This window comes from Ruditapes philippinarum, unplaced genomic scaffold (genome assembly GCF_026571515.1).
Source record: "Ruditapes philippinarum isolate M1 unplaced genomic scaffold, ASM2657151v2 ctg642_1_1_1_1, whole genome shotgun sequence".
In the NCBI taxonomy this organism is placed as follows: domain Eukaryota; kingdom Metazoa; phylum Mollusca; class Bivalvia; order Venerida; family Veneridae; genus Ruditapes; species Ruditapes philippinarum.
Window position 1 is genome coordinate 99,419 of NW_026853117.1, and position 10,860 is coordinate 110,278.

Consider the following 10,860-nt stretch of genomic DNA (forward strand, 5'->3'; position numbering starts at 1 on the left):
TGCAAAAAGAAGTATTCTTTAGTAACAATTAATAAATAACTTTTTTATATGAAATAGTATGTTTTGTGTAAGTCATAGATACTTATACATGTATTTCCCTTATCATATATATATATTATAAAGATATGTTTGGTGTGTTCATTGATAGCATTTATATATCTTACTGAATAATGGTTGTAATAAGGTAGGCTTTGACTTAAATCTCTATACTTCAGGCTCTCAATTCTGATATTTTGATGTTGAAACAACATAATTGACAATGAATTTAGCAATTTTCAAAAAATCAAGTCTATTTTCTCACAGGGCAAAACAATACTGAACAGGGTTTTTAATTATCATAAAAAGTTATATTTGAACAAAAGAATCATTGTTGATTAATTGAAAGCTTTTCAGAGTTTATACCATCAATGCTGTTTTTGTTTTTCTTCTATTGCTATGGAAATATGAATACAAGGACATTCATATCAGATGGAGTCATTTATATATGTTATTCAGGAAGCAACATTAAATATTGTTACATCAATGTTGAAACATTATGTGATTATGTACACTGAAAGAGTTGTACAGTTATTTGTTAAAAACATAATTATGTGTAGATCACATGAATATATTGTTCATATGCCACGTAAATGTTCTGTATTGTTCATTATATAAAACCATTTAGAGAATATAAATCTTTGACAAAACATATAGAAAAATAATAAAATTACATCTTGAAAACAAGCATTTGTTTGTTATGAAAATAAAGAAAAAAATGGATTTCAGTGAAAAGTAAAGGGAGACAAATCCATGCAAAACATTTTGCATTGACTTCCTTGTCTTAAACATTGGCTTAACCAGGAATGTCACAAATTCTTGTCCATTCCCAATGTTTAACTTATAAGTAAGAAACTGAGCTAAATAATATGTATGTTTATATTTTCACATCATGTTGTTATATGTGACAAATGTAACCTGATGATCAATAAAGGTATCTGTCTGTCTGTCTGTCTGTCTGTCTAGAGTTGTCAACTTCTAGCTATAAACTGATTGAATAACTTGTGTGGATAAGGAGGAGAGAGGCAGTAATATTTTCTTTTGTTGGAGAGCAAAATATAATTATGTACCATTTCACAATATCTCAGTTTAATCTAACATGACAGTCTATAGACAGCTGAAACTTTATTTGAGATTTGCCTAGTTTGAGTCAGGTTTTTGGTGAACATATTTCTTGTTTGGGCTATGTCTCAGAAACATGTATACGGAGGAGAAAAAGCGATGTATGTGGTAGAGCAACAAAATCCAAATCCCGAAGTCATGGGTTCAAATTACACTTGTGGTTGGTTTCTTTTTCCAACTTCAAAAATGTACACAGGTGTGATTTTTTGTTATAACACCCAGGAAGAAGTCAACTAGCAGGACTACAAATTACAAATAATTTAATTACAATCAGAAATAACATTTTGACGGAAATCTCTCAAAAATTTTAATTATTTTGATTACCTTTTCAATCTAAAATTCAGATATATTCCATATAGACATTATAGATATGGTAGTAACATTTGGTTCTTTGAAACCTCAAATTATATGGTACAGGAATATTTAGTTCTCTTTGACCCATCAACAACAACAACAAATATGGCGTCCTCCATGAAAATTGTACTTCGGACAGCAAAAAGCTATTCTAGAGCATCATTTATACATAGATGTCAGTATATCTTATTGTATTTCATTGCATTAGACTCTTTCATTCGGATGAGTCATTATTGAGACTTTTCTGATTTGTGAATATATGAATTAATTAAAATAGTCATTCATTTTCGCGATATGTGAATACAGAGGTCATGTAAATTTACATTTTATTTAAGAAATAATATCGTTCTGCGGCCTTCGTGGTCAATTCCTACGCATAAAATCTTCAACATTCTTTTTGGTTTATTATTTATTCTTTTGGGACATACCTTACCGATTATGTTCAGCACTTGTGAACTCATCAGATGTCTTTGTAAGATGCTAACAACCCATCAGCTAGCTAAAGAAACTTCAGCGAACATGTTTTATAGTATTGCTAGACCTGTTTACTGTCGCAACGTCAAAATAAAAGCGACATATAAAGTTATGGAAGCCAGAACTACCCTTCAGCAACTCACACTAGTTTACAGCACATGCATTTTATATAATGAAAGTGGGCAAAGCCTATGAACGGGGAAGTCAGACAAAAAAACCATCTTTCATTCATTTACATTTTCTGTTTTTAAGTTGTCATTTGGTATTTCATGCAATGCTTCCGTTTTCTATCGGAACGCATATCGATAGACAATTATTCTTAAGCTGTAGAGTTGTGATTATACCGTTGTCAGAATACCCCGCCAGTTATAATTGAATTACATAAAAAAAATGGAAATGCCCAACAAGAAATGAATCAAAAGGTTTAGAAATCTATATATTTTTTGTTATTTATTTGATTTCCTTTTAAATATATACGTGTAGTCTGAAGATGGGTAAGCCAAAGCATGGGCCGCCTTGCGGACCAGGGTTTTAACTTTCGTGTACAATAATTAATATCTTACTTTATATTTCAGGTGCTTTGATAAGCAGGAGTTCTCACTCAAAAAGCAATTCAGATGACCCTGACCATAGTTCAAGGTAAACAATCTGAAATAAATTTAGTCTAAAAATTTGAAGCAACGTTTTCAGCTATCCTAAATAATTTAGTGCAATAGGCCTTTAAGCTTAGTTAAAACTAGTTAATCTATCCGGTAATTGAGGTAATTTCCTGAAAGAAACAAATGATGTGATGATATTAACATTCAGCTGCCTTTCTAATTGTTGATGGATTTACCTGCTGCCTGGGGCATCCGTGGCCGAGTGGTTAAGGTCGTTGACTTCAAACCACTTGCCCCTCACCGCTGTGGGTTTGAATCCCTACAGGGACTTTGGATTCTTTCATGTGAGGAAGCTTTCCAGCTAGCTTACAGAACGTCGATGGTTCTTCTCAGGTGCCCGTTTGTGCCTGAAATAATACACGGAAGGGCACCAGCCACCTGAGGTCTTCCTCCACCAGTAAAGCTGGAACGTCGCGATATGACCTATACTGTGTCGATGTGACGTAAAACCCAAAACAAACAAACAAAAAAACCAAGCTGCCTTCTTGTGTCTGAAGGATACCATCATAATTTCATCATGAAAAATTTGAATAATATGTCATGTATTGCTGTAATTAGAAAAGTGTAACTGTGTTGTTTTAATTCTAACCTTATTTCAAGCATAATTTTATAAACATTTTCCTGCTAATGCATCCTTAATTCCAGAACAGTTATTTGACTTACAAACAACAACACAAAGAAAACAATAGATTTCAATAAAAAATTTGTATTGACAGATTACCAAGAGTAGGTATGTCAGCAGATGGGAGAACTTTAATTGGTTGGCATCCTGAACCAGAACATCCATATGAACATACAAAGGTATATCACACTTAAGTTGTTACTTACCTTGGCTTGAGTTAGACTGATAAGTATAATAGGAAATTTGTTTAACCATGATATTATGTTTGATGACAAGTTGTCAGAAATAAATTTGTGGTTTAATGGTTGATCATTTAATTTGTCTAGATTCTAGTGTATGTTTGTTGGTCCTTTTTAATAACAAAGTATGCAAAAAAGACAACACCATAACAAATAGGGTGACAAAGTCAAGAGTCATAACGATACTATTCAACATGTATACTTTTACTTATATGTTTAGTGGTCAGTGATTGAAAAATTGATCCCTGACCAATTGATGAAAACGAGCCAATTTTGAAATACGTAGCACTTCAATCTTCATGTGATTAGACATGGACAACTCAGTATATTTATAAGTGTTCAAACTCATTGTAATACATTCATAACCATGAGATGGTGAAATGGTGATAATGGCAAGTGTATGTATTTTAGGACAGTGTTGTCAGGCTTACATTAGCTGCGCTGCTTTACTATGTGTATTTTTCAAATTCAAGTTTATGAAAGTCCATAAATAAGCAGGTAGAGGCTAAAATTTGTCATGACTACATAAACATGTATTAGGCTGTTGAGTTAGATAAAGTTAATAATGATAATTAACAATTTTTCAGCCAGTTCAATATGACATGAAGGAAGTTGAGCAGGGAACCATTTTGAAGGATGAATTAGTACAGGACTATCTGACACGGTTCCGACCAGAAGGGCCAAGCATACCAGAACTTGCTGCTATAACTTACACAACTAAACATCAATGGTTACCAAAGTATGTGAAAACATCTCTTGTACATTTGATATTTTCTTAAAACAGTATTTTGTTTTCTTTTTTCTGGGCCAGACCTGGGGTAATCATTAATCGCAATCATTGATTTTGTAATTGATTGCATGATTACACTGTAATCATCATGTAATTAATTACCTTGCCAAAATTGATTAAATTAATTGTAATTAATCAATTACAGCTTAAATTTAGTCAGTAATTATGATTACAATTTGATTGACATTGATTACTTTCAGATTTAACAGGAAACTATTTAAATTCAATTTTTATTTTACATGATACAGTTTAACTTTTGTTAAAATCCTCAATTAAGACCACCATTAGACCAAAAGTATTTAATCTGATGAGAGAAAAGCATATTTCTGAAGAAATTTAACATTATCTCCTCTTTAGTCTGATTTCAATATAATTTAATTCTTCACAAAATAAATGTGCTGAAAGCAACATTAAACCACTCTAAAATTTACCTTCTGACCTTATTTCATACAGTAACCCAATAATAACTGTTTTTCACACCTTGTGAAATCAAGTGTCATGTAAGAGAGGATTCAACCAGATCATAACAACAAATTTAAGATCTAGACAGGTGTTGACTTTAATATCAGTTGCAAATTAAGAATGAATCATGTGACCATTGACATAAAGAACCTTTTAAATATGGTCTTAATAGTGGGGTGGTCTTATTTCTGGGGTGATCTTAAGTAGGAATTCTACTGTACATTGAATGTAATCAATTATCAATCAATTACTTGCTTAAAGTAATTGTAATTTAATTGATTACAGAGGCAAGTCTGAGTAATCAAACTTAATCAATTACAACAAAATCTGAAAGTAATTGTAATTCAATCAATTACTGATCAATGTAATCATCCCCAGGTCTGTTCTGGGCATGAGTGTACTGTTCATTTGTCAGTAAATGGAACTCCTCTTTGAAAAGTTTACTACTGGTTAATTGACAATATGGGTTTGTCTTTATGTGTAACTATTTAAAGATAAAGTAAAATAGTAACCATAAGCGATTTTATCCCAACTGAAGGTGGAGCAATATATGAATAATTTGAAAAAAGTAATAAAATGAAATAATGAAGGCAGTGTAATTCAAAATAAGTTGCATTGCTTACTCACCTTGAATTCGTTTTATTTAAACGAAAGAAATTATCGATGCATTACTGTCTCAAAGTGAAGTAGTTTTGGTTTAATTATACTTTGTTCCTTTCAAACATCTTTTAAATCTCATGTCAACATATCTATTTTACAGGCCAGAAAAGAAATACAAGAAAAGAAACCCACCTAAAGACAGAGATTCTATTTAAACTTTGTTTCTTTAAAGTTATATCATATTTCCTTTCTGTGTTACATTTATAATTTGCAACAATTAAATACTTTTAGTTCAAATGGAATTATTTAATTACCCATACAACCAGTGCAGACCAAAATCTGTCGGCACTTTCATGCCATCTGATAATGGTCTGCACTTTTCACTATTCAGTAAGAGCATATTTTTAACATTTTCTTATGAATCATGAATGGTTTTGTCCAGATTGAAAGATGGACAAGTCCATTTAAACAAGGTAAGAGTTGCTATGATGTATGTAGTTTATTTAAATTATGATGTGTTTACAGGTAAAATGTATGTTTGTATTTTCTTACACTAAAATATTTTTTTTATCTTAATGGTTTCAAACAAAATGAAGAATCACATTTGTTTAAATTTAATTTCATTTACTTAAATAAAAAGTCTGGTCAAATTATTTGTGAGTGAACCTTAAATACATGTATACACCTTTTTATGGACTGTAGTTGATGTTGCATGTAAAAAATTTAAACGGTCAATCTGGATTCATGTACTCAACAGTGTGTATGTTTGTTTTATGATGTTATTTGTTCTGTTTAGCATTATATTTTGTACACCTTATCAAAACATTATGTTCAATAAAATAACATCAAATACTGAACATGACTTTGTTTTATATATCTTAAGGAAATTAGTTAATTTCTATTTAAATCACACAACAACAACAACCCCTCAACTGATTTAAGATATCATTTGTCATACGGTATATATTGTTTTTGTATCATTCATGTAACTTTAATGTATTTATGTAAAGATTAAATGCAATAAAACATTTTTTTAACTAAACTGATTTAAGATTATCAAAATATTAATCATTAAGCAGGCTGAGCAGTATAATCTAGTAAGACAGTATGGATATGAACTGGACTGGACTGGCCTCATTAGCAGTAACAGTTCCAAAATTACTCAGTTACAATGCTGAATCTTAACATCACCTTGCTGTGACATTGATTTTATTAAATGCTGCTTTTGTCTTGATGAGATAAAAACTTGTCAATAAACATTTGTCTCAAGTATTATAAATATGGCTGAAGCCATTAAAAACAAGAGCTGTCCGTAAGACAGCGCGCTCGACTTTTTTATTGCTTGCCAATAAAAAAAGTTTTTGCAGTAAAAGGCAATACAAGAATCTCTGTATTTTTAAAGTGAACAATGGCCATGAGCATTAAGATATTTAGTGAAGAATTATTTTACTGAATTGTGTGATAATAATAATTTATGGTAAAGTGAACAAGTGGATAGGAATGAATTTTTTTAGATTTTTTAAGTTTTTTAGTGCTTGCCTATAATACAAAACATTGACAGTTAAGGGCCATAATTCAAATAAAATCTTTGACAGAATTACCTTCTCCTGGACATGTTTGGGAATCATGATTGTAAACAAGTATTCCAACTTTCAAATTAATATCTCAAACAGTTCAGTCAAAAAGTGGACTGGTACTAAAAACTTAACCAAGATTTTAAGTCGATAAAAGGCCTTAATTTTTAAAACAAATCCTTGACAGAGTTACCTTCTCTTGCGTACAGATGGGGGTAATGATGTGAAATAGCATTAAAAGTTTCAAAGCAATATCTCAAAGGGTTAAGGCAATAAGTGGATTTTACCCATATTCAATGTATTTTCTAAGTCAAAAAGGGGCATAATTCTGTCAAAAAACCTTGACAGAGTTATGTCCTCTTGTCTGTTGATGAAGGTCGTGATGGTAAACAAGTATGGTCAGTTTCAAAGCAATACTCCAATGGTTTTGAAATAAAGTGAGGTGGTACAAAAAACTTAACCAAGCTCAATACACTTTCTAAGTCAAAAAAGGGCCATAATTCTGTCAAAAACCTTGACAGAGTTATGTACTCTTGTCTGTAGATGGAGGTTATGATGGTGAACAAGTATGGTAAGTTTCAAAGCCATACTTGTAATACTTCTGAAATAAAGTGGGGTGGTACGAAAAACTTAACCAAGGTGTGACGCCAACGCCGACGCCGGGGCGAGTAGGATAGCTCCCCTTTTCATAGAAAAGTCGAGCTAAAAAACTACAGAATTAACAAATTAAAATCAGTCCATAACCATTTCTATCGGAACTTTTGCAATGCAGTAAATAAATTGATAGAATACTGTGAAATCATTATTCGTTGGGCACAAATTTTCGTGTTTTTTTGTGTGGATAGGTCAATTCACGAATTTAAGACCTGACAAAAGTTTATCCCAACAAATCCTTTCCATGAGTTACAGAGTTCTATATATTACAACATCGATTTCTGGCAAGGCAGTAAATAAATTGATAGAATACTAGTAGTTTAGTTTGCTGACTACAATGTTGTTGGTTTGAAACTTGCCTATGAATACATTGTTTGTAGCTATCCATCTAGCTAACCATGTGATGGGGATTCTCCTTGGCAGCCTACTTGTGACTGAAATAATGCATAGACGGGGTGCACCCCAAGATCTTTCTTCATACACCAGTAAAGTTGAAAACTCACCATATGACATTTACAATGTTGGATTGTCTTAAAAACCAACAAAATAAATAAACTTTTGTCATAACATCTCCAATGACACAATATATAATCAACTTATTAGTTTTTAGTATTTTTACTCATTTTTCTTAAAATTTTAAAACTTCATAAAATATTAAAATTTACAAAAATATAATAATTATTGACATAAACACAAAGATGACTCAAACATTTCAAATAAATCAACATTTTTATTTCATAATCTTCCCTAAAATGACTTAAAAGTATACCTTTTCTGCATTCTGGATTTCTTTTTGTGTTTGCTTTAAACAGTTATGCTAATTATAAAAAAATTGTAGAAATATTTTGAATACTTTCCCTTTATTTTGACCTGTCAAAAAATAAGGGTTTTGAAAAAAAAAAAAAATAAGAACAAAACAAAAAATGGTTGTTTCAATCATTTTGAACAATATTTCTTTTTCTCTTTATTGTTGGACATGGAACTACGTACTTGTATATGAAATGAGTTTATTTATGAAGATTCAATTAATGCCAAATAAGATAGTTTCAAGGATTTCATTCCTTAGGATGACACAACCATGGAAAATTGTCGCCCAAAAGATAATAATATGTCCATGTTACCTACTTTTAATGAGTATGTATCCAATGAATAAAAAAGACAACAACAAGAAACAGGAATGCAAAAACCAGGTTTTCAGCCAATAAAAATAATAGGTTAATCCCTTCAGAAATGTCTGGCCTTATATACAGAAGAGTATTCCTCTGTTACTACTATAAGGGAAAGGGAAAGCAACAACTAAGGGCTACAATTTTTCACCAAAACACAAGGGCACTAAATGACAATAATTCTGTTAAAGTTTGGTGACAATCTCTTAGAGAAATGAAGGAGCTGCGCACAGAAAAGTATTTCTCTATTTGTTATGCGAATAAAAAAACAACAAAAAAAACCCCTATCAAATCACAAAACCCTGACAATATCTACTTGGAAACTTCAAGACAATACTTCTTTGAAAGCTTAAGACATTTAGGAGAGTTATACACAAAACAAATTGATTGCTGATGTTCACCAATCTAATAATCAATATGAGTCGCGTCACAAGTACAAGTAGAGAAACTGATAGCGAACAGCATGGATCCTGATCAGACTGCGCGGATGCGCAGGCTGGTCTGGATCCATGCTGGTCGCAAACCCATTATGTTGGTTTTGTTGTGACGCGGCTCAAATTGTTTATACGGCTTGCTGATGTTCGCCAATCTAATAACCAATATTTTCTTTCAGAAAAGCTGGTTTAAAAAGCCAAAAAAATTTCTACCAATCTCAAAGCTGAACATATTGTCTTGAGTATTGAAAGAATTTTACTTCTCTGAACCTACAATAAACTAATTTATAAATCCCTAACAAAATCTTTTATCTCTGTTGAGTAACCCAAATATACTTAAACAATAAAACTACAATGCCAACAATTATGAGATCATTGTGAACTTGTTTTGTTAAAATCAAAATGACCATCTAAAATTGCTACATGATTCCATAAAAACATACATTTATGAAAAAATAAATTATCTACATGTAGAATTGAACATCAACCCCTAAAGCTTGTGCTACCAGTTTTCTTTTCAAGGTAAAGTAAGAAAACAATTTTCTGTTTTAATTAACCTAAATTTTTCTTGATATTTTTAACATGTTCATAATTGGAACATAATTCAATGAAAAAATATGGATCTGTTTTTAGTAGGCTAAAAGAAACATCCTCATCATATTGATATGTTACTTCTTTATAATTCAAACATCTTTGTATGTCCATTGCAGATCAGTGCAGTTCTTTACTCATATACACTCATACCATGCCCTGAATCCTCATATCTTAATAACATACATTGTATAATTTTTCTGTACAAATTTTAAAATTATTTACAATTTTCACAATATACATATTAATATATTACTATGAAAATAATTTAAAAATCATTCTTTAGTCAATATCAGATATTAAAAAAACATTGAAAATCAGCACACAAAAAATATATATATAAAAATTTCGATCTGATAAAACCAATAAAAACTGATCTTTAACAGAAGAAAATGTCAATTTATAAATCTCAATGCCTTTTGCCATTAAATATTTGAAGTAAAGCAAAAGAATAATCATATAAAATTCCAAACAGAAAGAAATTTTAAGGGATATATGACAATTGTGTAGTGCATATGGAAATTTTTGAGCATGTAAAAATGCGTAAACACAGATTTTTCATCACCCTTTTAAACCAACTGACCTAAACATTGCACTAAAATATTTAACAAAAAAATAAAACAGCAACAAATTTTCTAAAGTTGCACCAAGAGCCTAATCTTACACAACTAACAACTAACTACTTCTCCCTTTTTTTCAAAAAAAGGATAAGAAGCAAACACTGACCTTTGATAAGTAATTTAAATAAAATGCCTTTAATTTTCTGTAAAATATTTTCCCTGAATTCAACTCATTCCCCCACCTATTTCAATGATAGAATTAGATTCGATAGGCTGAAAAAGGAGAAATTTTCATGGCATAAAATGCATATAAAAGGAGGTTGTCTCTGGCAAGAAGAAAGACCTGTCCAGTTTTATAAATATTATAGTAAAATGTAAATTACAGGACATTTTTTAAGTAAAAAAGGGCCATAACTTTGTCAAAAACCTATACAAATTTGTTAAACTGGGCCGGCTGAGCTAACTTAAAACCATTCATATACATTTTTATTTTCAATCGCATACCTTAACATGTGGTTTAAGA

General features: G+C 30.8%; 1 protein-coding gene across 1 annotated transcript; it reads left to right on the top strand.

Moving 5' to 3' along the window:
* Nucleotides 1-1,566: 1,566 nt before the first annotated feature.
* LOC132734340 (large ribosomal subunit protein mL42-like) lies at nucleotides 1,567-6,215 on the top strand. Its single transcript, XM_060721069.1, has 5 exons — nucleotides 1,567-1,687; nucleotides 2,562-2,625; nucleotides 3,362-3,446; nucleotides 4,094-4,245; nucleotides 5,519-6,215. The coding sequence occupies exons 1-5, from the start codon at nucleotides 1,567-1,569 to the stop codon at nucleotides 5,571-5,573; spliced, it is 477 nt and encodes a 158-aa protein (XP_060577052.1). The 3' UTR covers nucleotides 5,574-6,215.
* Nucleotides 6,216-10,860: the final 4,645 nt, after the last annotated feature.